We start from the raw sequence: 27,910 nt of genomic DNA on the forward strand, positions 1-27,910 counted from the left end.
AGACAGTATCTTATACATCTGTGTTTTCCGCCAGAACTAGCATAGGCCAGGCTCAGTGGCTCACATCTGTAATCCCAGTGGTTTGGGAGACCAAGGCAGGAGGATCACTTGAGGCCAGGAGTTCAAGAACAGCCTGGGCAACAACACAGCGAGACCCCCATCTCTACTAAAAAATTTTAAAAATCAGCCAGGCATTGTGAGGTGCCTATAGTCCTAGCTACTTGAGAGGCTAAGGCAGGTAGATCCCTTAAGCCCAGAAATTCAAAGCTGCAGTGAGCTGTGATTGTGCCACTGCACACCAGCCTAGGTGACAAAGCAAGATTCTGTTTTAAATGAATTAAAAATATACATATATAGACAGGGTCTCGCTGTGTTGCCCGGGCTGGTCTTGAACTCCTGGCCTTAAGCAATCATCCTGCCTTGGCCTCCCAAAGCGCTCGGATGACAGGCGTGAGCCACCACACCCGGCCTCAAAAAATGATATTTTTTTTAATAAGTAAATAAATAAAAGAAATAGCATAAAACCTTGAACATTACAAGAATTCAATTCATCATCAAAGTGATTATTATAACAACAGTTAAGTGATCCTTTGGAAAGTGGTCTAAATGTGACCCAAAAGGATTCACTTTCCAAAAAAATAAAATGGGAAAAATTAATCTGTTAAGTATATATTTCACATAAAAATTCCAAAGAAGCTTTTATTAATGACCTGAAATAGGTCAGTAAGAGGACCTATTATATGACCTAAATAACCATAAATGTACCTCTATCTGAATGTTTTGTCTTATGCTATTCAAGAATGAAAACCGTAAAGATTTTCTGCTAAATAAATAATATGCCATTCTTTCATAATCTGGACAAAAAGATAAAAAATATGAATCAGAGCGATTAAGAGTAAAAGACACAGAAGATATAATGAGAAGATCTCACATACATTTCATCAAAGTTTTCAAAGGAAAAAAACAGAAAAGAAGGCAGAGGCAATATTTACAGAAGAAATGTCTGAGATTTTTTAAAAAGAACTGACGGACACACTATTCAGAGTCAAGAACTCAAACATATCACAAGCAGGGTAAATTAGAAATAATAAAAACCCAGGTACAGCATAGCAAAACTGGATAACAATAAAAACAAAGATCTTAAAAGCATTAGAGGAAAAAAAGGAGGGGACCCTTAAGGGAGACTTCTTAATAGCAAAGAGAGAAGCCAGGAAGAGAGTGGAATGATATTTCCAATGGAATTGAAAGAAAATAACTGGCAACCCAGAATTGTACATCCAACTAAAATTTCAAGTATGTGAGCGACACAGAAATTTTTGGTTAATAGATGGTAATAAACATATACTGGCCATATAATAATACCTCGTGTAGTTAAAAAATAGAGAACTCAGCCGGGCATGGTGGCTCACTGTAATTCCAGCACTTTGGGAGGCCAAGGCTGGAGGATCACCTGAGGTCAGGAGTTCGAGACCAGCCTGGCCAACATGGTGAAACCCTGTCTCTGCAAAAACACAAAAATTAGCTGGGTATGATGGCAGGTGCCTGTATCCCAGGTACTCAGGAGGCTGAGGCAGGAGAACTGCTGGAGTGCAGGAGGTGGAGGTTGCAGTGAGCTGAGATCGCGCCATTGCATTCTAGCCTCAGTGACAGAGTGAGACTCCACCTCAAAATTTAAAAAAAAAAAAAAGAAAAAGAAAGAGAGAACTCGGTCGGGTAGTGGCTCACGCCTGCAATCCCAGCACTTTGGGAGGCCAAGGTGAGAAGATCGCTTGAGGCCAGGAGTTTGAAATCAGCCTGGCCAACATGGCAAAATCCCATCTCCACCAGGTGGGGTGGCGTGTGCCTGCAGTACCAGCTACACAGGAGGCTGAGGCTTAAGAATCACTTGAACCCAGGAGGGGGAGGTTACAGTGAGCCGAGATTGCACCACTGCACTTCAGCCTACGTGACGGAGTGAGACTTTGTCTCAAAAAAAAAAAAAAAAACATAGAGTTAATATATAATAGCAATCAGGAGAAGCGGTTAACGAAATTTAACTGTTCTAAATTTCATTTCATTGTCTATTTGTATTATCAAGGAGAAGTATAAACACTCATCTTCAACTTTAAGTGAAAGATTATGTGTGATAATGTGTAAGAGAACCACTATAAGCATAGAAATCAGGCAAGAAAAGAAAAATAAATATAGAACTGGCAGGACAAAGAGGAAACACAAAAAAGATGGTAGATTTAAACCTAAATATGTCGGTAATTACATTAATTGTGAAGGAATTACACGATCAAATAAAGGGTAACCATTGTCAGATTGTGTTTTAAAAGGACAACAATATGCTCAATAAGAAACATGTCTAAAGCACAAGGGCACAGAAAGGTTGAAAGTAAAGGGACTGAAAAACTACACCAAACATACATAGGAAAAAAGCTGCAGACAATACTGACATGGAAGCATTACAAGAGAAAAAAGGTCACTACATAATAACAAAAGTGTCAATGCTTCAGGATAAAATAAAAATGGAGATTAGAAATCTACTGAAGTTGTTGGCCAGGCATGGCAGGCTCATGCCTGTAATCCCAGCACTTTGGGAGGCCGAGGAGGGTGGATCACCTGAGGTCAGGAGTTCGAGGCCAGCCTGGCCAACATGGCAAAACCCCATCTCTACTAAAAATACAAAAATTAGCTCGGAGTGCTGGTGGGCACCTGTAATCCCAGCTACTCGGGAGGCTGAGGCCAGGGAATCGCTTGAACCTGGGAGGCGGTGGTTACAGTGAACCGAGATCGTGCCACTGCACTCTAGCCTGGCCAAGAAAGTGAGATTCCACCTCAAAAAAGAAAAAAAAAAGAAATTTACTGAAATTGAAAATACTACGTATCAAACTTGTGGAATGTAGCCTAAGCCACGCTTACAGGGTAGTTTATAATACTAAATGCATAAGGCTGAAAATCAATGAGAAATTGGAGCAAAACTCCAAAAGTACAGACATAAGAGCAGAAAGTAATGAAACAGGAAAAAAGAAAAGCATAAAACTGAAAGGATCAATACAGCCAAAATTTGGTATTTGAAAAGATTAAATAAATTGACAACACTTTGTCAAGACTAATTAATCAGAAAAAGAAAAGCAGCACAAACAACTATTATCAGGAAAGACAGAATATCATTACAGATGATGAAGACAATAAAAAGATATTAAGAGTATATTATCAATATTTTTAAACCAATAATTTGACACTTTAGATGAAAAGGACAGATTCCTGGAAAATTATAACTTACAAAACTGTCTCTAAACAAAATAAAACCAACTCTGAATTGTCCTATAATCATTTTTTAAAAATTAAACTCAAAATCTTCTTAGAAAGAAAACCCCAGGCACTGATTTTTTTTATTGGTTAAGTTCCATCAAATATTCCAGGGAAAAATAACTCTGATCTTATAACTCCAGGCCCTCATTTTTTTTTTTTTTTTTTTTTGAGATGGAGTTTCGCTCTTGTTGACCAGGCTTGAGTGTAATGGCCCAATCTTGGCTCACTGCAAACTCCGCCTCCTGGGTTCAAGTGGTTCTCCTGCCTCAGCCTCCTGAGTAGCTGGGATTACAGGCGCCTGCCACCACGCCTGGCTAATTTTTGTATTTTGGCAGAGACAGGGTTTCACCATGCTGGTCAGGCTGGTCTCAAACTCCTGACCTCAGGTGATCCACCCACCTCGGCCTCCCAAAGTGCTGGGATTACAGGCATGAGTCACCACGCCCAGCCAGGCCCTGATTTTCATTGGTTAGTTCTACCAAACATTCCAGAGAAAAATAACTCTAATCTTATGAAAATTTTTCCAGAAAATAGAGAATGAAAACTCCTTAAACTCCTTTTAGAAGGCTAACACAATCTTGGTTTAAAATAAATAAATAAAAGGCCAGGCGCAGTGGCTCATGCCTGTAATCCCAGCACTTTGGGAAGCTAAGGCGTGTGGATCACCTGAGGTCAGGAGTTTGAGACCAGCCTGGCCTACATGGTGAAACCCTGTCTCTACTAAAAATACAAAAATTAGCTGGGCATGGTGGCAGGCGCCTGTAATCCCAGCTACTCGGGAGACTGAGGCAGGAGAATCGCCTGAACCTGAGAGATGGAGGTTGCAATAAGCCTAGATCGCACCACTGCACTCCAGCCTGGGCGACAAGAGTGAAGTTCCATCTTAAAAAAAGAGTATAAGACAAGAATACAGGCTAAAAAAAACTTCACTGATGAACACAGATGCAAAAAAAACTAAAAGAAAAATATAGCATAATATAAAAAGAACACTATATTATGATCTCAGAATGGTATCTAAAATTATAAGGTTAATTTGCCAATAAAAAAATCAGTTACTCTAACTCACCTTACTAAAGATTAAATGAAAGAAGTCACAATTTCTCCATAAAATGCAAAAAAAAAAAAAAATCTGGTGAAAGCATATATTAATAATTCTTTAAAAAAAGAACTTTTACTAATAATATAAAGGAATTTATTTTATCTAAAACAAAACCCAAAAGCAACCAAATAAACAAAAAAACCACAACAAAGCAAGCATGGTACATGGTAAAAAATAAAGCTTTCTCTTTGGGATTAGGATGATGAGGGGATGGTGCCCACTACCATCACTGACTATCCTACAAAATACTGCAGGTCCTACCCAGTACAGTCCAGCATTAACAAAGAAAGAAAGAAAAATAAAGCCTGTCTTCAGTCATGATAGAGGAACTGGGACTGGATTTATCTTCTCACCTTAAATAACTAGAAACCTGAACAAAATAAATGAAAAAAAGGTTTTAAAACACTGGGAAACAGGCACTATAAAACTGTGACCACTGAAAAAGGAAATAAATGCCCTCTTTTATAAGCCCTACCATGTCCCAGCTTCCTGACTGGGGACAAGTGTCCTGGGCAGAGCGCAAAGACAGCACAGAGCCTGGCCATTCACTGAGTTGAGGAAACCCAGACAGGAGTTCAAGGAGGCAAAAGCAACATCTGTAGGTTGGAACAGAAGAGAAGAAAGCTGCACAGGCAGGAAGCACTGCACATCTGGAGAGGGCCCCCAAGTCCCTGGCTAAAGAATAATATGCATATGCAGGACAGCAAAATACCCATGATTATGGCCATTTCCTATATTAGAGCTATGCTAGTGGTTACAACATGCTATATGCTTCTGAAAATTCATTTTGAATGTACACTTAAAATCAGTAAAGTTAGGCCGGGAGAGGTGGCTCACACCTGTAATCCCAGCACTTTGGGAGGCTGAGGTGGGCAGATCACCCGAGGTCAGGAGTTCAACACCAGCCTGACCAACATGGTGAAACCCCGTCTCTACTTTTTCAAAAATTAGCCGGGTGTCATAGCGGGCACCTGTAATCCCAGCTGTTCGGGAGGCTGAGGCATGAGAATCACCTGAACCCAGGAGGCGGCAGTTGCAGTGAGCCGAGATTGCACCACTGCACTCCTGCCTAGGCGACAGAGTGAGACCCTGTCTCAAAAAAAAAAAACAAAAAAAATCAGTAAAGTTTATTCTATGTAAAGTATATATTAATAAAGCTTATTTAAAAAGAACTAAAGAAAGGTCTGGAAAAAAAAAAAAACCTATTTCAGAGCAGTGGCTCCTCTGGGGGAAGAAATGGGACTGAACACACGGGAATGGCTAAAGTGCATTCCAACTGATCTGTACCATTTGGTATTTTCACAGAATCGTATTTATATACTGCTTTGTTAATTGATAGAATACAAACAATCCAACAAATAAGTTAATGAGAAAAAACAAGTTATAAAATAGGCAAAAGATGAAAGCATTCCCCTTGAGAACTGAAACAAGATAAGGATGCCTGAGCTCACCATTCTTATTTCACACAGTACTTGAAAGTCCTGGCCAGAGAAGTCAGGCAAGAGACAGAAATAAAAGGCATCCAAATAGGAAAAGAAAAAGTCAAATTATCTCTCTGCAGACAATATAATTTCATACCTAGGCAACTCTAAAGACTCCGCCAAATGGCTCCTGAACTGATATACAACTTCAGTGAAGTTTCAAGATGCAAAACCAAAGTACAAAAATCAGCAGCATTTCTGTATATCAATAATGGTCAAGCTGAGAGCCAAATCAAGAACACAATGCCATGTACAACAGACACACACACACACACACACACACACTCACTCTCTCATGCAAAAACCTAGGAATATATCTAACCAAGGAGGTGAAAGGTATCTGCAAAGAGAACTACAAAACACTGCTGAAAGAAATCACAGATGACACCGACAAACTGAAAAAATGCTCATGGAATCAATATAGTTGGAAGAATCAATATAGTTAAAACGGCCATACTACCCAAAGCAATCTACAGACTCAACGCTATTGCTGTTTTTTTGTTTTGTTTTTGAGAAGGTATCACTCTGTCCACCCAGGCTGGAAGGGCAGTGGCATGATCACGGCTCACTGCAGCTTCGACTTCCCAGGCTCAAGTGATAGTCCCACTTCAGCCTCCCTAGTAGCTGGCAGTATAGGTGCCCACCAACATGCCTGGTTAATTTTTTAAATTTTTTTTGTAGAGACGAGGTCCCACCATGTTGCCCAGGCTAGTCTCAAGACTCCTGAGCAAGCGATCCTCTCTCCCTGACCTCCCAGAGTGCTAGGATTACAGGCGTAAGGCACCACAACTGGCCTCAATGCTATTTCTATCAAACTACCAATGTCATTTTTCACAGAATTAGAAAAAACTATTCTAAAATTCATAAAGAAACAAAAAAGAGACTGAATAGCCAAAGCAATACTAAGCAAAAGAACAAAGCCTGAGGAATCACATTACCTGACTTCAAACTATACTATAAGGCTACAATAACCAAGACAGCATGGTTGTGGTATAAAAACAGACAAATAGACCAATGGAATAGAACAGAGAACCTAGAAATAAAGCCACACACCTACAGGCATCTGATCTTCAACAAAGCTGACAAAAATAAGCAATGGGGAAAGGACTCTCTATTCAATAAATGGTGCTAGGATAACTGGCTAGCCATATGCAGAAGAATGAAACTGGACCCCTATGTTTTACCATAAACAAAAATTAACTCAAGATGGATTAAAGACTGAAATGTAAGACCTCAAACAAAAGAATCCTGGAAGAAAACCTAGAAAACACCATGCTGCACATTGGCCTTGGAAAAGAATTTACGATTAAGTCCTGAAAAGCAAATGCAACAAAAACAAAAATTGCCAATTAAACTAAAGAGCTTCTACATAGCAAAACAAACCATCATCAGAGTAAACAGACAACCTACAGAATGGGAGAAAATTTTTACAAACTATACATCCAACAATAGTCTAGCAGCCAGAATCTGTAAGAAACTAACAACTAAACAAGGAAAAAACAACCCCATTAAAAAGTGGCCAAAAGACATGGACATACAAGCAGCCAACAAACACGAAAAAACGCTCAACATAACTCATCATTAGAGAAATGCAAATCAAAACCACAATGAGATACCATCTCACAACAGTCAGAATGGCTATTATTAAAAAGTCAAAACACAACAGATACTGGCGGGGCTGTAGAGAAAAGGAAATGCTTGTACCCTGTTGGTGGGAATGTAAATTAATGCAGCCACTGTGGAAAGCAGTTTGGAGATTTCTCAAAGAACTTAAACCAGAACTACCATTCGACCGAGCTATTCCAACTTGGAATATATTCAAAAGAAAATACCTCATTCTACCAAAAAGACACATGTACTCATATGTTCATCATAGCTCTATTCATAATAGCAAAGACATGGAATCAACCTAGCTGCCCATCAACGTGGACTGGATAAAACAAGTGTGGTACATACATACCATGGACTACTACACAGCCATAAAAAAAAACAAAATCAAGTCTTTTGTACCAACATGGATGAAGCTGGAGGCCGTTATCCTAAGCAAATTAACTCAGGAACAAAAAACCAAATACCATATGTTCTCACTTATAAGTAAGTGGGATCTAAACATTGGGTACACATGGATATAAAGATGGCAACAACAGACACTGGGGACTACTAGAGTGGGAAGGGAGATACCGGGTAAAGGCTGAAAAATTAACTATTGGTACTATGCTCACTACCTGGGTAATTGGATCACTTGTACCCCAAACCTCAGCATCACACAATATACCCATGTAATAAACCTGCAAATTACCCCAAATCTAAACGAAAAGTTGAAATTATTTTTTAAAAGGAAAAAAATTACTTACAAAAATGGAAATAAGACTGGGCGCAGTTGCTCACACCTGTAATCCTAGCACTTTGGGAGGCTGAGGTGGGTAGATCACCTGAGGTCAGGAGGTCGAGACCAGCCTGGCCAACAAGGTGAAACCCTATCTCTACTAAAAACACAAAAAAAATTAGGTGTGGTGGCAGGTGCCTGTAATCCTAGCTACTCGGGAGGCTGAGGCAGGATAACCGCCTGAACTGGGGAGGTGGAGGTTGCGGTGAGTCGAAATCATGCCACTGCACTCCAGACTGGGTGACAGAGCAAGACTCCATCTCAAAAAAAAAAAAAAAAAATTGAAACACATTTCAAAAAGGAAAATGAACAAAAAGTTATTGCTTTACCAATCCTTTTCCTCCTTTCATAGTTTAAATTTGATATAGAATCTCTACTCAATCTTTATACGACCTTAGGAGAAATATTAAAACAAATAGAGACACAAGGTAAAATATAAATTAAAATTTCACTATCAAAACTTTCCTGCAATGATTAATAATGTAACTGGCTAATTTGATTATAATTTTACAAAAAATTCAAGCATCATGTATTTGGCCATTGTATGTATTGTTCTTATATGTCTTGTATTTTTTTTCTTCAAGGAGATAAGCCCTGCCTGAAAATTAGTATAATTAATATACACTGAATTTGCATGTCAGGAAATAATTAAAGCTACTTTTGCTGAAATGCACATTTTAATAAGGTGATTCAAATTATTCTAAAGAAATTAGACAAATGGCTAGAAAAATGTCAATGTGCTAATAAGAACAAAATATTTTTTAATTATTTTATTTTTAAAACAATGTGTGGAAGGAAAGGTATGGATTACCATAGGAGAAAATAAAATCATAGTTCATGGGGCTACAAGGCCAATGTCTTGAAATAAGAAAAACTTGTTTTATTACAAGAAGAAAACACGTACCTCTCTTCTTTATTTATTTGGTCACCAAATCCCACTGTATTCACAATGGTCAATTTCAATTGAACATTACTTTCCTGGAGTTCATATGTCTGAGCTTTAAGTTTAACATTTGGGCAAAAATGTGAGGATTCATAGTCTTCAAAATTAGTATTAAACAATGTGTCAATCAGTGTTGATTTTCCAATTCCAGTTTCCCCTGAAACACACAAAGGTAACATCTTTATGGTTGCATGAATGGCTGAAAAGAAATACAACTGTAAATGCCTAGAGTGGTTTCAAAGATCCCAAATATTTCAAAGGCCAGGGTGCGCATGAAAGAAATACACACTACGGCTGGTCCCCCAAGTCATTAGCAGAGCATAGAGTAAGTGTGCTAAGCTACTCAGGACTCTGACAACAACACTGAGATGTTTATAGAACAAGCCGAAAGCTTAAAGCTAAGAAAAACAAAACTAACAGAATCTAAACAACTAAAGAGAATCCCTGGGATCATGATTTCAAGTTGATAACATGAGCATTGTTCTGCCCATGACAAGAATGAAGTGAGCACAAGGAATATGAAGGAACAACTTAGAGGAAGAGTAGGTGGCACGTACCCACACAGAGAATATTAAAGCAGAAACCTTGCTGAATGGATCTGTTCACCAGCTGATCAGGCAAACTCTCAAAACCAACATGGCCAGACATAGTCAACGAACGAATGTTTTCTCTTTTCTGAAGGAAAATAAAAACAAAAACAACAGCAATAAAAAAACAACTTTGACTTAAATAGGATGTAGGCACACTTGAAGGACAAATATATCAAATAAATGAAAATTTTTATAATCATTATACCTCACCTAAGATACAAGCGATTAAGTAAATTTTCGGGAAAAGAAACCTGTGTCCAGATCCTCAAAACATACATTTCTTATCCCCTTCATACAACGAGAGTCTAGCACTATGTATAACATTAAAACATTCGATTTCCAAAATAGGAAAATATCCAACTATGGCATATTCACTTACAAAATAAAAAGTTAAAGTCCATTTGTTTATGATAAAAACTTAGAAAATTCTTACATTAAAATGTCAAGTGAAAAAAAGCACAAAACAAAAGTACAGATACAGGTTCAGCTCCCGGTAATGGCAGAGTAACTTAGGTCAAACTTACCTGCCTACTGGTAACAATTACAAGCAACCCTTTTAAGTCACTAGAGTGCAACCAAAGGCAGATAGACACTGGACAGAATAAGACTTGAGGGAAGGAAACTTATCAGGTGAGATGAGTTTATCTAGCTTTTTCCCTGAAGGCACTCCCTAGTCATTATGGCAAAAGGAAGATAGAGCTCAGGAGGGAAGTTATAGTCTTAATGGGTTAAGATGTCCATTGGAGACTGGGGCAGGCAGATTGGTTGGGAATTCAGGGAGAAAATTCCAGAAAGAAGGGAGTCCAAAATCTACAAACACACTCCGCTCAAATCCATGGCTGACGGCCAAACTGCACACATACAGAGGGAATACAAAGATCCCAGAAGGGGGAAAATGGGAATTGGGAAGAGCTATGCAGAGTTTTCAAGTGCCATCTTGGGGAGATGGACAGAGCTTAAATTTTAAGCCTGTAAGTTAAAGAGTCTCCTGTAAACACCCTAGGCCTTCTGCTGAAACCCTAGATGGGCCACATTTTAGGAGTAAGGTCCATAACTCAGCAATCAGAAAGCACAGCTGAAGCAGACCTGCCTTAACAAAGCCTGTAACAAGGCTCAACATGATCAATGTGATCAGTCAGCAATTTAATTGCCTGTTAGAACAAAGTTCAACACTCTGCAGAAGAAGAAAACAGAATCTAGCATCTCTACAGTATCCACTATACAATAAAAAAAATATGACAGGAAAAAAACAGAAAAATGTGATTCACAGTCAAGAAAGAAAGTCAACAGAAAGAGAGCCACAATGAACCAGATGTTTAATTAGCAGGTAAGAACTTTAAATAACGATAACAAATATGCTAAAGAATCTACAGGAAAAAGATGGATATAATGGGTGGCATGACGGGGAACTACAGAAAGATATGAAAGAGCTCGCAACGACAAAAAGCAGCAGACAGAATTTCTAGAATGTAAAAATGCAACATCTGAAGTAAAAAATATATTTAGTACTAACAGCAGATCAAATAATGGAAGACAGATTGGTTCAACAGTTATTATCCAAGCTAAAAATCTCACAGAAAGAAAAAAGATAAAACTATGACAGTCTTAAAAACTTGTGTGAGAGTATCAAATGATCTAACATACCAGTAATTGGAATACAAGGAGAAAAGTTAGAGAAAGAGAGAAGGTGAAAGTGGGGGGTAGGAGGGAGGGAAAAAATATCTAAGTAATAGTGATTGAAAACTTTCTAATTTTCTAAACTTGAACTCAGAGATACAAGAATTTCAGCAAACTACAAACAGGAAATATCCAAAGGAACTCACATCTAGGGACATCACAGCAAACTGCTAAAAAACAAGGATAATGAAAACTTTAGGCCTGGTGTGGTGGCTCACGCCTGTAATCCCAGCACTTTGGGAGGCCGAGGCGGGTGGATAACAAGGTCAGGAGATTGAGACCATCCTGGCTAACACGGTGAAACCCTGTGTCTACTAAAAATACAAAAAATTAGCCAGGTGTGCTGGCACGCACCTGTAGTCCCAGCTACTCAGGAGGCTGAGGCAGGAGAATCGCTTGAACCTGGGAGGTGGAGGTTGCAGTGAGCTGAGATCGCACCACTGCACTCCAGCCTGGGTGACAGAGCAAGGCTCCATCTCCAAAAAAAAAAAAACAAAAACAAACACACACAAAAATTACCCGGGCGTGGTGGCACCTATAATCCCAGCTACTCGGGAGGCTGAGGTGGGAGGATCACTTAAACTCAGGAGGCGGACATTGCAGTGAGCTACAGATGTTGCTTAAGAAACAATGCAAACCAGAAGACAAAACAATGACCCCTATAAAATGCCCCCCCCCCAAAAAAAAAGAGACAACGTAGAATTCTACAGCCAATGAAAACATCCTTCAAAAATGAAGGCAAAATGAAGACAACTTCAGATAAACAAAATCTGAGAAAATCCACTGCCAGTTGGCCCACAGTATAAGAAATGATCAAAGTTCTTCAAGAGAAAGGAAAATGACAACAGATCTACAAAAAGGAATGAAGATCATCAGAAAGGTAAATATGTGGGTAAATGTAAGAGAGGTTTTTTTTAACTTCTTGAAAATACAAATGTTTAAAGCAGTAACAAAAACAATGTGTTACAGGTTACATGCACAAGTAAAATGTATAAGAAACACAAAATACAGGAGGACTGAAGGAATATTGTTATAAGGTTTCTACAGTATACATTAAGTGTTATATATACAAATTTTTTTTTAAGATGGAGTTTTGCTCTTTCGCCCAGGCTGGAGTGAAGTGGTGTGATCTTGGCTCACTGCAACCTCCGCCCCCCAGGTTCAAGGGATTATCCTGCCTCAGCCTCACGAGTAGCTGGGATAATAGGCGCCCACCACGCCTGGCTAATTTTTGTATTTTTAATAGAGATGGAGTTTCACCGTGTTGGCCAGGCTGGTCTCAAACTCCTGACCTCAGGTGATCCACTTGCCTCAGCTTCTCAAAGTGCTAGGATTACAGGCGTGAGCCACCATGCCAAGCTAAAATATTATATTATCTGAAGGTTGGGTGTGGTAAGTTAAAGCCTAGGTCAATTACTATCAAAAAAAAAAAAAAAGCAAAAGAGGTATAGCTAATAAGCCAAAAGCAGAAATGAAATTGAGTCATAAAAATTCTCTATTAATCCAAAAGAAGGTAGGAAAGAAGAAAATGAAAGGACAATGGCACATATAGAAAATTAGTTATCAAGAAAATGTAAAATGTCCACCTCCCGAGTTTAAGTGATTCTTCCACCTCAGCCTCTGGAGTAGTTGGGATTATAGGCGCCACCACGCCTGGGTGATTTTTGTGGTTTTTTTGTTTGTTTGTTTGTTGTTGTTGGTTTGTTTGTTTTGTTTTTTGTTTTTCTTTTTTGAGATGGAGTCTCACTCTGTCACCCAGGCTGGAGTGCAGTCGTGCGACCTTGGCACATCGCAACCTCCACCTCCCAGGTTCAAGCGGTCAGGTCAGGTGCGGTGGCTCATGCCTATAATCTCAGCACTTTGGGAGGCCAAGGCAGGCAGGTTACTTGAGGCCAGGAGTTTGAAACCAACCTGGCCAGCATGACAAAACCCCATCACTACCAAAAATACAAAAATAGCTGGGCATGGTGGTGCATGCCTGTAGTCCCAGCTACTCAGGAGGCTACAGCACGAGAACCGCTTGAACCTGAGGCGGAAGTTGCAGTGAGCCAAGATCCTGCCACCTCCAGCCTGGAAGACAGAGCAAGACTCTGTCTCAAAAAAATTAATAAAAATAAAAATAAATAAAAAGTAACATTGAATATCCAATAAAACAGCTAAAATAAAAAGGCTGAACATGTCAAGTGTTGGAGATAATGAAGAAATGGAATGCTGATAAATTTGCTAGTCTGCAAAATGGTACAGTTGCTTTGGAAACTAGCTTGGCAGTTTCCTATGAAGTTAAACACATATTATTATATAGCCCAAAAAAACCCGCTTGGAGGTATCCAAAATAATGAAAACATATGTCCACCCGAGAACTTATGCATCAATGTTCACAGCAGTTTTATTCCCAATGGTCAAAAACTGGAAAGATTCCAAATATCAAACAAGTGGTGAATAGATAAACAAATTGTAGTATACTAAACTACTGATACATGTCACAACATGGATGACTAGCTAGGTATCCCAATAGTGATTTATTTACTGAGGTCAGAGTTTTTAAAAATATGCATTATGTGCATTTTTCACATAATCATATATATACACACACATATATATACACACATATATATACATATATACATATATACACACACATATATACATATACATATATATACATATATACATGTATATACATATACACATATATACATGTATATACATATACACATATACATATACATGTATACATATACATATATACATATACATGTATACATATACATATATATATATACACATATATATACACACACACATACGGATATAAATGTCTCGAAGGGTAATGACAGACTATTGAGAGTGGTTACCAGTCAGCAGTAGACTTACAGGTTGGGGTGAGAAGAAATCGCTTTTTATTGTATATGGTTGGCAGAATTCTGAGATGGTCGCTAACACTGATGCCCCTGGTGCACACAAACTTTCTCCCAGTTATTAAATCAAACGCTAACCTAGGTGTCTCTGAGAAGAGATTTTACAGAGTGATTAAGGTCCCAAACCAGTCAGTCTTCGGAAGGGAGACTATCCTGGTTGGGCCTGACCTAATGAGGTAAATCCTTTTTTTTTTCCTTTTTTCTTTTGAGACAAAGTTTTTGCTCTGTTGCCCAGGCTAGAGTGCAATGATGTGGTCTCAGCTCACTGCAACCTCTGCCTCCTGGGTTCAAACGATTCTCCTGCCTCAGCCTCTCGAGCAGCTAGGATTATAGGTGCTTGCCACCACACCTGACTAATTTTTGTATTTTTAGTAGAGACAAGGTTTCACGTCGGTCAGGCTGGTCTCGAACTCTTGACCTCAGGTGATCCACTCGTCTGGGCCTCCCAAAGTGCTAGGATTACAGGTGTGAGCCATTATGCCCGGCCATGAGGTAAATCCTTAACAGGGCCTGGGCACTTCCTGGCCAAAGACATGAAGCATGAAGAGAACTCCACCTGCCAGTTCTCCCTTGCTGGCTTTCAGAATGGAGTGGTCTCTAGGAGCTGACAACAACCCCCAGCCAGCAGGGAACTGAATTCTGCCAACAACCAGAAAGAGTATGGAAGAAAAGCCTCCAGATAAGAACCCAGCAGCTGACCCCTTGAGTATGAAACCCAGAGCAGAGAAGGAAGATGGGCCACGTCTGGCCTTTGACCTATAGAACTGAGAGCTAACAAACAGATGCCGTTTTAAGCCGCTAAATTTGTGACGATTTGTTATGCAGCAACAGAAAACTAGTATACTATATTCTCTTTTGTGCCATTTGAATCATTTTTAGTCATGTAAGCATGTTATCTTCATATTTTTTTAAAGAGCACTGAAGAAGCACTAGGCTTCTTCCTCGTGAAAGTGTTCAGGATGGTAAGAACTTCATAACTTGTTAAAGTTGTTATCTGATAGGCATATGCTTATTACATAAAAGTTGAACTAAATGGCCTCTAGGATCCCTTCTAGTTCTACAATGACAGGATTTTAATGTCACTGGAAAAAAGCATTTCAAAAATGAGGGTGTGGTCCCCATGATGTAACACAAAAGAGGGGCCAGGGAAAAAGAAACTAAGCAACAGCCACTGGAGGGACTAGTCACTAAAGATTACTAGTGACTCTGACAGTAATCTCTGGAGGATTAAACATCATTCAAAAAGTCTGTGAGGAAGACGGAATAGACTGTTAGTACCATTGATATATGGAGAAAGAGGGAAAAACAAGAAGAGACTACAGTTATTGGAGCACAGAACTAAAGGAAATTATTTAATCTTACTGAATTACTGGCCAGGCGTGGTGGCTCACGTCTGTAATCCAAGTGCTTTGGGAGGCGGAGGCAGATGGATCACTTGAGGCCAGGAGTTCAAGACCAGCCTGGCCAACATGAGCAAAACCCCGTCTCTAATAACAATACAAAAATTGGCCGAGTGTGGTGGCACATGCCTATAATCATAGCTCTTTGGGGGGCTGAGGCATGAGAATTGCTTGAACCTGGGAGGTGGAGGTTGAGTGAGCCAAGATTGCACCACTGCACTCCAGCCTGGGCAACAGAGCGAGCAAGACCCTGTCTCAAAAACAAACAAAATAAAAAACAACTTACTGAATTACCTATGTTTGTATTTGTAATTTTCTTTCTAGTTACTCACCTCTTTCACAAAATTTACTTCCTATTTTTAAATACAAATTTCAATATGAATTACCAAACCCCTCCCCACAGACCCTTAGAAGCATCAGGTCTAATCTTGCATCAGGGAGGCAGCTGGCAGGACCACCCAAGGGCTCCCTAAACTCTGCCATTCACAGGAGTTCTATGCACCCACCACATTCTGCAGTGTGCTCAAAAAACAAATAACGGCCGGGCCTGGTGGCTCACGCCTGTAATCCTAGCACTTTGGGAGGCTGAGGGAGGCAAATCACTTGAGGCCAGGGGTTCAAGACCAGCCTGGGCAACCTGGCAAAACCCCGTCTCTACTAAAAATACAAAAATTAGCCAGGTGTGGTGGCACACACCTGTAATCCCAGCTACTTGGAAGGCTGAGGCATGAGAATTGCTTGAACCCGGGAGGCAGAGGTTGCAGTAAGCTGAGATTGCACCATCGCATTCCAGCCTGGGCGACAGAGCAAAGCTCTGTCTCAAAAAACAAAAACAAACAACGAATGATAAAAAGAAACAGGGCTGGGCGCAGTGGCTCACGCCTGTAATCCTAGCACTTTGGGAGGCTGAGGTGGGCAGATCACTTGAGGTCAGGAGTTCAAAACTAGCCTACCAACATGGTGAAACCCCATCTCTACTAAAATACAAAAAAGTTAGCCGGACCTGGTGGTGGTCACCTGTGATCCCAGCTACTCGGGAGGCTGAGACAGGAGAATCGCTTGAACCCAGGAGGCAGAGGTTGCAGTGAGCCGAGATCATGCCACTCCACTCCAGCCTGGGCGACAGAGCAAGACTGTCTACAAAAAAAAAAGGAAACGAAAAAAGAAACAGAAAAAAAAATTTCCTTAATGTCAGAATATTGTGGATACTCAATTAAGAATATTGTGGATACTCAATTATTCAATCCATCATCGACTTTTCACTTGAATCAACAGAAAAATTAATTCACGTTGGAGGTAAGTACAAACGGAAGTCTCTATCACAAGAGTCTATAAGCTCTCCAAGTAGTTATTTTAAAATCATAGAAGCATTTAGAGTACAATATGGTATCTATTTAAAAGACATACTCACTATCTGTTCATCATCTGATCCTTGTGAAGACATACAAGTTGTTTTCATTGCCATGTGAGACTGAAAGAGCTAAAAAAGGAATACAAAGGCTTAAAAGGAAACAGAAACATTACTCCCCAAAACCCATTATCTGAATAATATATTTACATGAATAAGGTGTTATAATAATGTTGTTATCACCAAGTTTTGATGTGTAGTCTACATTATTGAATCGTGTTTGAAATTGTGGCTTTCTTGCTGGATAGGTATCTACATAAGTAAATTACATATAATATTCAACATATACAGTAATATACTTGTACACAAAAAAATTTTATGAGATTAGTAAACTTCCATTTACAAGTAGAGAGAGAAAGAACTTTTTTTTTTTTTTTTTTTTTTTTTGAGACGGCATCTTGCTCTGTCACCCAGACTGGAGTGCAATGGCATGATCTCGGCTCACTGCAACCTCCGTCTCCCAGGTTTAAGTGATTCTCCTGCCTCAGCCTCCTGAGTAGCTGGGATTACATGTGCGCGCCACCATGCCTGGCTAATTTTTGTATTTTTAGTAGAGACGGGGTTTCACCATGTTGGTCAGGCTGGTCTCGAACTTCTGACCTCGTGATTGGCCTGCCTCGGCCTCCCAAAGTGCTAGGATTACAGGCGTGAGCCACCACGCCTGGCCTTTTCATTTTTAAAGATACTCTAAGAGCCAAGAAGTCCCTCAAAATTAGGTATGTTCCACTGCTGCATGTCAGAGGAAATACAAATGTCAAGAATGCTACAATTGTGGTGCGGTGGGGAAAGCAGGGATTTTATAATTTGAACAAGTACCTTAGTCACTAAAATAATCATTTATAGAACTCATATTACACGTCCATATCACTATGCTAGCTCATTAAGTTTATTTTCTTATTTAATCCTTACAATACATCTGAGCTATACATATTAACATTCCCACAGCCTAGATGAAAAAATTCGGATTCTGAAAGGTTAATTTACCCAAAATCATACAAGCCAGTAGTGTATAGACACAGGTCTGATTTGACTGCCAAACTGGTGTTCCTTCTACTGCCTCAAGTTGTAAACCAAATGGATATTCACTGTTCGCAACAGTAGAGAATGAGGGAAGAGAGGTACAAGAAAAACTGTACTAATTCCAAGGTACTGCTATCCTACTTCTGAATACAGCACAAGATAATGAGGAAATGTCACATTATTTAAAAAGTAATATTAATATGAATGTGGTAAAAAAAATTGCAAATGGTGTCAATGAGAATACAGTACACAATTACTCCCTTCCCACTCTTGATTCTCTAATAGCTCAGCGCTCTTCCCGAGAGGCACCAGACCCTTACGCATCCTTCCAGAGAGAGGCTGTGCATGTCTAAGCAGGCCTCCTTTGTTTATATAAATGGTAGCTGTCTACTGCTCTGCACTGTGGTTTTTTTTTGCTGAATCTCTCCTGGAGACTGTTTCGCAGTACTATTTAGATCTACCTCATTCTTTCTACAGCACAGTGTTCTCCTCTGTATACTACAGTGTGGTGTATATATATCGACGCTCTTCATTGAGACTGTCCTCTCCTCTGCAATTACAATGAACCATGCTGCAACAAACCGCATTGTAATGAAAGAGAGAACTTGGGTGCTCCCACCACCTCACCGTGATCCTCTGTGTGGGCGCGTGCACGCATGCGCATGCACACACGCGCGCGTGCACACACACACACACACAGTAAATAAATCTTACACAGACAAAATAGTGTACATCGTGACCAAATTTCATATATGCTAACAACAATCTTTTGCTGGTACATTTTGATAAAATAGGCTGACCTTGTGACTGAACACTCCGAATAACAATGTTTTTTTTTTGAGACAGAGTCTCGCTCCGTCACCCAGGCTGGAGTGCAGGGGTGCAATCTCAGCTACTGCAACCTCTGCCTCCTGGATTCAAGCGATCCTCCTGCCTCAGCCTCCCGAGCAGCTGGGATTACCGGCAAGCACCACCACGCCTGGCTTATGTTTGTATTTTTAGTAGAGATGGGGTTTTGCCACATTGGCCAGGGTGGTCTCAAACTCCTGACCTCAAGCGATCCTACCGCCTTGGCCTCCCAAAGTGCTGGGATTACAGGCCTGAGCCCCCACGCCCAGCCAACAGTGTTTTCAAATCCTAAGTTTTTCCAACACAAAATGACACTTGTCAGTTGGAAGATGCTCCTATTTCAAAGCACGCAAAAGCTCAGTGAGGGACACAACGGTTCTGATTGTGTTTTCACAATCTAAAAGGCAAAAAGTATGTAAATGATACAAAGCACATCAGAGACTAGCCTGATTTTAATACCTGGCTTCAGGCTTCAGCTTTTAACTACACATATACTTCACTTACACCCTGCCATTCTGAAAGGCCCCCCCGTCCCAGTCATCATGTGGTACCTAAGCAGTATCACGTCCCTCTAGTCTGTAGGACAGAAACAAAGTGAGAGCCCCTGGAAACAAACAGTGGTGGTTACAGAAATTTGGAGAAATTAGAGATCACTGAAGGCAGGAGTCAAAGAAGAAAATGACTTTGAAGTGAGTCAGGAAAGAGGTATAAATCTAGATGAGAAATTTAAGGTAGAAAAAAAATCCCTAAACACCAGAAGGCAGAATTTCGTACTTGGAGAAAGTACAGTAAGTGTAAGAATTTGAAGGAAAAAACGAACAGATTAGAGACAATACCTGAGTGGCAGACTGAGTAAACCAGAAATGGCCATTTAGAGTCTGACTTTCTGCTAAAGGCTAAGTGCCACAGATAATATCTGGCTAGAGGCCCTGGTCAGAGCCCTGCATTTGATACAATGAGGAGGAGGGTAGAACATTCCATGCTTGTCGTTAATTCCGGACCTAACATACTACCTGCTTGCCTCTCAGCATCTGTGTCTACTATAAGTGATGCACCACACATATAATTCACTGAGGCTATATTATTTTGACTTGTCAAGTATAGAACTTTAAGGAAAAGTTTAATGTTTATTTTATTTTAGAGAAAAGATCTCCCACTATTGCTTAAGCTAGAGTGCAGTGGTGCGATCACAGCTCGCTGCAGCCTCAACCTCCTAGGCTCAGGCGATCCTCCCACCTCAGTCTCTGAAACAGCTGGGCCTACAGGCATGCACCACCACACCCGGCTGAAAATCAAACTTTAAAAATTACTGGTAAAAAAGTGGTTTTTAGTTTTTAATATAATGATAGCATATCATGAGTTTTGGTGAAATGTTGCTTAGTGTTGATAAGTAAAATTTGCTTAGAAAAAAAATTAGAGGCTTTATTAGGCCAGGCATGGTGGCTCACGCCTGTAATTCCAGCAGTTTGGGAGGCCGAGGTGGGTGGATCATGAGGTCAGGAGATCAAGACCATCCTGGCTCACACAGTGAAACCCCGTCTCTACTAAAAATACAAAAAATTAGCTGAGCGTGCTGGCGGGCACCTGTAGTCCCAGCTACTCGGGAGGCTGAGGCAGGAGAATGGCGTGAACCCAGGAGGCAGAGCTTGCAGTGAGCCGAGATCGCGCCGCTGCACTCCAGCCTGGCAGACAGCGAGACTCCATCTCAAAAAAAAAAAAAAAAAAAGAAAAAAATTAGAGGCTTTATACTCATTTGCCATTAAACTTAAATAAAATATAGGTTAAATTTCTGTCATTTATGTAAGTTCATATCAAATATCTGCTTTTGTTTATTCATTTACTGTGTTTCTGAACATCGGCCAAAAAGCCTACTTAAAATCTCAGTGGATAAATGTTTTGATTAGTAAGTTTAAATGAGTCACATTAAAGTAATATGAATAATTATTTCAAATATTTTCCACTAGTACTACTTGGTCAGTTAAATTTCCAAAACAAGTTTAATATTGGAAAAGGTTTTCTTAATTTTTTTAAATTTATTAATTTAGTTATTTTTAAAACAGGTTCTGGCTCTGTCACCCAAGCTGAAGTGCAGTGGCATGATCTTGACTCACAGCCGAGATCCTCCACCTCCCAAGCTCAAGCTATCCTCCTGCCTCAGCCTCCTAAGTAGATGGGACCACTGGCACATCCCAGCACACTTGGCTAATTTTTTTGTAGAGACAAGCTCTCACTCTGTTGCCCAGGCTGGTCTCGAACTCCTGAGCTGAAGCAACTTGTCTGCCTCAGCCTCCCAAAGTGATAGGATTATAGGCATGAGCCACCGTGCCTGGCTGGAAAAGGTTTTTAATAAATTAGCAGGAAAAGTAATAATAGGACAAGAGTTGGCTGAATCCCTCTAATGGCAAACAGAGCTCTGTGTAGGGCTAAGAAACACTAAATTAGAGAAAAATTAAAAATCTGCAAGAATTCTGGCCTGCTCTATTGTTGACCACCCACTTAGTATGTGTAAACCACTCAGCTAGGCTCCGCAGTCTCAACAGTAGTAAGACATGGTCCTTGACCTTGTGACTGTGTCTCAGAGAAACATGAATGTACAATAGGTGACCACAATCTCGTTTCAATGCACAAGGGGGTAAGGAGACTAACCATCTCAAACCACCTTTGACTACACAGTCAATTTGCTTTTCCTGTAGCTTCTATTTTAAAGATACATATATATCACACACACACAAAACCATATATAAATCTACACACCTACTTTCCAAAAGGAAAAATCCCCTACAGTAACTTAACTCCTAGCAAGGTCTACCATGTACTTTTTAAAAAGTTGTATTATCTATGAATCCTAGAAAGAAGTGTCAGACGTGGGATAGCTGGAGGAAGGTCAGGTGCTGCACCTTTTTTAAAATCTCAGTTTGTGGGATACAGGCTATGTGACAGACACACAATTCATCCTAGGGCCCTTGGGAAACATGGCCTTTTCCTGTCCACCAATTACAGATAAACTTCTGATGCTTCTTTCCCAACAGGCCCCTAGGTAACAATTTTCCTTACCCTGCTGGGAAACATTTCTGAAAATGCCTTACAGCCACCCCTTAAGCAGACCAATGAGCCTCAGGAAACAGAATCCTGACTTAGCTTTATGTTTTTTTGTTTTGTTTTGTTTTTTTGAGATGGAGTCTCGCTCTCGTTGCCCAGGCTGGAGTGCAATGGCGTGATCTCAGCTCACTGGAACCTCTGCCTCCTGGGTTCAAGTGATTTGTCTGCCTCAGCCTCCCAAGTAGAGTAGCTAGGATTACAGGCATGCACCACCACACCCGGCTAACTTTTGTATTTTTACTAGAGACAGGGTTTCTCCACGTTGGTTAGGCTAGTCTCGAACTCCCAACCTCAGGTGATCCGCCCACCTCAGCCTCCCAAAGTGCTGGGATTATAGGCATAAGCCACCGCGCCCGGCCCTATAATCACTTGACTTTAACTTCACTTTTCCAAAATTTTTATTATTATAAAGTTAGTCCAAAATATAGAACCAAAGTTTTTAAACTGTCCCTTGGGATTCTATGAGGTCTTGTTTGGCATTCTTTAGGATAATGTGAGCAAGAGCGTGAGAGAACAAAAAGCAAAAAGTGGCCTAAATAATTAACATCGGGAGGCCGGGCATGGTGGCTCATGCCTGTAATCTCAGCACTTTGGGAGGCTGAGGCAGGTAGATCACTTGAGGTCAGGAGGTCAACACCAGCCTGGCCAACATGGTGAAACCCCATCTCTACTAAAAATACAAAAATTAGCCAGGCATGGCAGTGCATGCCTGTAATCCCAGCTACTCAGGAGGCTAGGTTCAATTAATTTGCTCATTTGTTCCATTTACCAGGAGGCAGGAGAACTGCTTGAACCAGGGAGGTGGAGGTTGCAGTGAGCCCAGATCACACCACTGCACTCCAGCCTGGGCGACAGAGTGAGATTAGGTCTCAAAAAAAAATAAAAATAAAAAAAATAATTATTATCTGGGCCTATTTTATGAGTTTCAGGACGGTGGGGTATTTGGCTTGAAACAATACTTTGAAAGATTCCACAGACTCATTATTTAAAATCATTTTATAACATCTTCAGGTTAAGGGAAAATTCAAGTTAAAATAAAGTTACAGGTTAACAGTGATCTAAAATTTTCCTAAAACAAGTAGTAACATTAAGTTATTCAAGTTAATGCAGACCACACTGCTAGAAGTGGATGCTAATTACAACCCAGAAAAAAAAGAACTCAAGTGGAGGCCGGGCGCGGTGGCTCACACCTGTAACCCCAGCACTCTGGGAGGCCAAGACTGGTGGATCACTTGAGATCAGGAGTTTGAGACCAGCCTGGCCAACATGGTGAAACCCTCTCTCTACTAAAAATACAAAAATTAGCCAGGCGTGGTGGTGTGCGCCTGTAATCCCAGTTACTTGGGAGGCTGAGGCAGAAGAACTGCTTGAACTCAGGAGGCGGAGGTTGCAGTGAGCCGAGATTGTGCCACTGCACTCCAGCCTGGGCAAAAGAGCAAGACTCAGTCTCCAAAAAAAAAAAAAAAAAAAAAAGAACTCAAGTGAAATTACCAAGAGTGAGCAAGATAAGGCAGCAGCAAGTTGGCCTCCAGTGTGCATGGCCTGTTTGCATATCCTCCGGAGGGTGTCAGTACAGCAAGGCTTAGGGTTGTCCAATCCCAGCAAAATAGCACCTCCATTATACCATCAAACTCCAACAAATACATCAAAAGTTAAAGGATAACTGCAAATTCTACTTTTTAGTCTCAAAAGATCATCAAGATGGGGAAATTCTTGATAGTAGTTCATATAAAAGAGTTAAGAGTCTCAAGCTTAACAAAAGCTTGCACTATAACAAAGACAGTTTAAAATACAAATGTAATCTTATTTTAAAATTACTCCTCCTAATTAGAAATTTATTATAGAAAAAATATCATTTCTAATTTGTGCTGTTTCAGTAACACTGCAATGAATGTCCCAATTTGTGCTATTTTACTAACACTACAATGAACTTCCTCTCATGGCAGCCAAACAGGTGCGCCATTCTGATTCTCCCTTCAAGCAATACCTAGTCCTGTGCCTACAAAGATTGCAGCTTGCTGACCGTCTCCACCTGTAGAGCCTTTGGAATCTGCTGCAGTATAGACCCAAGACCACTTTCTCCCTAGGCAGCTGGTAGGTGAAGACTGGGCACAGTAGGGATGTCAGGGCTGCCTGGCCCAGACTTTGTCAGATCCACACTGTTCTGCAGCTCTCACTGCTCAACTGGGCTTCCTCCCTTCTTTCCTTGCACGGCTATTAAGATCTGGATCAGGGCCTGAAGGCTTTCTCCCCAACACCCACATGTCCTGCTTTCTTCTCTCTTCAACTTTCACAGGCAATACTACCCCTGCCCCTCATCTCCAAGAAATCTCCTACACTGCTAGCTCCTCCTACATGTCTGCTTCCAGAATTCCACCCAACTCACCTGTATAACCATCAATTATTCTGTGCATCTGACAATATCTTCATGATAAATTCCTAGAATATGATTCCTGTTCCAAGCATACTGCCAAACTGCCCCTCAAAAAGACTGGACCTACCTGCTTATATTTCTAATATTAGCAATGAGTTGAAAAAAAAAAACACAAACTGTTTTTCCTCTGCTCTCACACAACACAGGATAATTTTGTGACCAAATGTGGGAAGTTTTTTCCCACCCACCCACCAAGCAATCAGTTTTGTAGTAGACACTAGCTGGGTGCCCTCTAATTTAATTCTGACTTCTCTACTTGGCAATAGAGTGAGATCCCACAGACTGAGGGCTAGTCCCCAAGACTCTGCCCCATTCCCACTCCACCTCTGCTCATCGCCAGCCCCAGGTTATTTTCCAACGCTTCTAACAAATGGCTAGAAATCAGGGTCCCCACAACCCCCATCTCGGGTTCAATTAATTTGTTCATTTGCTCCATTTACCAGTTTATTACAAAGAATATTTTAAAGGATACAAATAAACAGCCAGATAAAGAGATACAAAGCTCAACATGTGGAAGAGTCCCAAGCCCAGGGGCTTCTGGCCCCATGGAGGGGGGTATGCCACCCTCCCAACACATGGATGTGTGTAAGCCTCCATGTGTTTGGCTATCTGCAAGCTCTCTGAACCCAGTCCTTCTTGGTTCTTAAGGAGCCTCCATTATACAGGCATGGTTGATTAACCACTGGTCACTGGTATCAATTAACTTTCAGCCCCTCTCCCTTTCCTAGAGACTGGGGGATGAAACTGAATCCCCCAGTTTCTCTAATCTTGCCTTGTTCTTTCTGGTGACCAGCCCCATCCTTAAGCTACCTAGGGGCTGCCAGCCACCAGTCATCTCATTAGCATACAAAAGACATCACTTTGGAAGTTTTAAGGATTTCAGCAGTTGTATGTCAGGGGTCAAAGACCAAATACATATTTCACAATAATCACAAGTGTATAAAAGGGTCCATTTCATTATATATTCATCAGTACGGGGTATTAACAATTTTTAAATTTCTGTCAATTTGACAGGCAAAACTAACATCTTAATTTAACTTCTGGTATTTTAAACATTTTTCAGCTTACTGGCCATTTCTCCTATATTTCCATAAATCACCAATTCATGTTTTCCCACTTGCCTATCAGGGTACTCCTTCTTTGTTTCTCTTATTAGTAAGAGCTGCTGAGTATAACTCTTTGCTTGTCATGTGTATCATAAATATCTTTTCCTGATTTATTAATGACCTTTCCAGTTTTCATAAAGACTAAACTATAAATCTTTTCCTTTACGGCTTCTTCCTTAAATATAAAGCTCAAAATATCTTTCTACACCCTGAAGTTAAAAAAAAAAAAAAAGTAACTAAATCTTCTTTTATGATGTCTTACAGATCAAGTTTTCTAATACTCTACAAGTTACTTTCTAGCACTGTATGAGTCAAGGAAATATGACTTTTTCCCAATATTGTTAGCCTATTGCAGCATAAGCATAAGAGGATTAAGGGACAGCAAAGTATATTCAGTCTGTCATATGGAAATGAGCTTCCCGAGGGAAAAACCAGGACCCATGAATAGACTAGTGAGGCAGATTTTGACACAAGGAAGGGAAATGACTGAAGGACTCAAGTTGTCTAACAGAGAAATGAGCTGCCTAGGAAGCACTGAGCTCAGACCCTGGAAGGGTTCCAACAGCGGCACAGTAACCCCTATCAATACTACAGAGCTAATTTCTGTACTAAGTGGGTAACAAAGGTAACAATTTTCTAAGATCCCTTTCAACTCAGATTTTATGACTATAACTTGGAACAAGCAATGAGAGAAAGTTTGTGATGTGAAGAATGAAAACAACTTACAGAAACTGCATGAACAGAAAGGGAGATTAAAGACAATAAAATTAAGATTAAGACAATAAAATTGCATCTTACTGATGTGAAAAGACCCTGTGGAACTAAATCTCAAGGCTTATTTAAATAAAAAGTAGGCCGGGCACGGTGGCTCACGCCTGTAATGCCAGCACCTTGGGAGGCCAAGGCGGGTGGATCACCTGAGGTCAGGAGTTTGACACCAGCCTGACCAAAATGGTGAAACCCCATCTCTACTAAAAGTACAAAATTAGCTGAGTGTGGTGGCGCATGCCTATAATCCCAGCTACTCGGGAGGGTGAGGCAGGAGAATCGCTTGAACCTGGGAGGCAGAGGTTGCAGTGAGCCGAGATTGCACCATTGCACTCCAGCCTGGGCAACAAAAGCAAAACTCCATCTCAAATTAAAAAAAAAAAAAAAAAGGATTACTAGATGGCTCGAATTCCTTCAAAAGAGAGCATGTTCCATGCAGGCTAGGTGACAGAAAAGCCAATGAAATTTGAGAAGTCATTTACTTAGCCCAGGAAAAGCAAATGAGAGAGGAGCTGAAGAAAAGGGGAAGGAAGAGAAATAGATACCCATTAAAAGGACTTAAAGCCTGAACAACATAGGCAGACCCTGTTTCAAAAAAAAAAAAAAAAAATTAGCCAGGCACAGTGGTGTGCACCTGCGGAAACTGATACTTGGAAGACTGAGGCAGGAGGATCATCTGAGCCTGGGAGGTCAAGGCTGCAGTAAGCTGTGACTGCACCACTGTACTCCAGCCTGGGCAACAGAGCAAGGCCCTGTCTCAAAAACAAAACAAAAAAGCAAAACAAAAAAGCATTAAAAGGACCTAAAGTTGACAGGAACATCTGGGAAAACAGAATACTTAGGAATCAGTGTGAAGTCTATCAATGCTTATTGTTTTTCACTTACTCCACAAATGTACATAATGTTATTATTATCATTATTATTATTATTATTTTTTTGAGACAGTCTCACTGTGTCACCCAGGCTGGAGTGCAGTGGCGCAATCTCGGCTCACTGCAAGCCCCACCTCCTGGGTTCACGCCATTCTCCTGCCTCAGCCTCCCCAGCAGCTGGGACTACAGGCACACACCGCCACGCCTGGCTAATTTTTTTCTGTGTATTTTTAGTAGAGATGGGGTTTCACCGTGTTAGCCAAGATGGTCTCAATCTCCTGACCTCGTGATCCGCCTGCCTCAGCCTCCCAAAGAGCTGGGATTACAGGCGTGCACCACTGCGCCCGGCCTCACAATATTATTTTTAAAGCCTTACATTTTAAGGACAGAACAACAGACCCCAGGCATTGTGGATCAAAGCTGTATAAATCAATATCCTTGCAATTTAAATCTTAGTACAATTGGGAGACATACATACAACTAAAAATCTGGAAAAGACACTCAGGGTATAATGAAATCTACATAGTCAGAGAAAGCACTGGCAAGAAAAGGCTTGAGCAGAG

General features: G+C 40.5%; 1 protein-coding gene across 13 annotated transcripts in view; it reads right to left on the reverse strand.

The window, feature by feature from the left end:
• SEPTIN10 (septin 10) overlaps positions 1-27,910 on the reverse strand; it is a 71,728-nt gene that overhangs the window by 32,957 nt on the left and 10,861 nt on the right. For 6 of the 13 annotated variants that reach the window (XR_008677025.2, XM_004031584.4, XM_055378323.2 and 3 more), the window contains exons 2-4: positions 17,203-17,271; positions 9,764-9,881; positions 9,168-9,363 (exon numbers count right to left, since the gene is read on the reverse strand). The exons of 3 other annotated variants lie outside the window; for them this stretch is intronic. Coding sequence is in view for 9 of the 10 variants with exons in the window: in XM_004031584.4 (XP_004031632.1) it covers positions 9,168-9,363; positions 9,764-9,881; positions 17,203-17,271 (383 nt within the window). In the remaining variant the exon portion in view is untranslated. Of the gene's footprint in view, positions 1-9,167; positions 9,364-9,763; positions 9,882-17,202; positions 17,272-27,910 lie in introns of those variants that run through there. 4 more of the 13 variants (XM_004031585.5, XM_055378325.2, XM_055378321.2 and 1 more) reach the window with 2 other exon arrangements.

Source organism: Gorilla gorilla, chromosome 12 (assembly GCF_029281585.2).
Source record: "Gorilla gorilla gorilla isolate KB3781 chromosome 12, NHGRI_mGorGor1-v2.1_pri, whole genome shotgun sequence".
NCBI classification, from domain to species: Eukaryota; Metazoa; Chordata; class Mammalia; order Primates; family Hominidae; genus Gorilla; species Gorilla gorilla.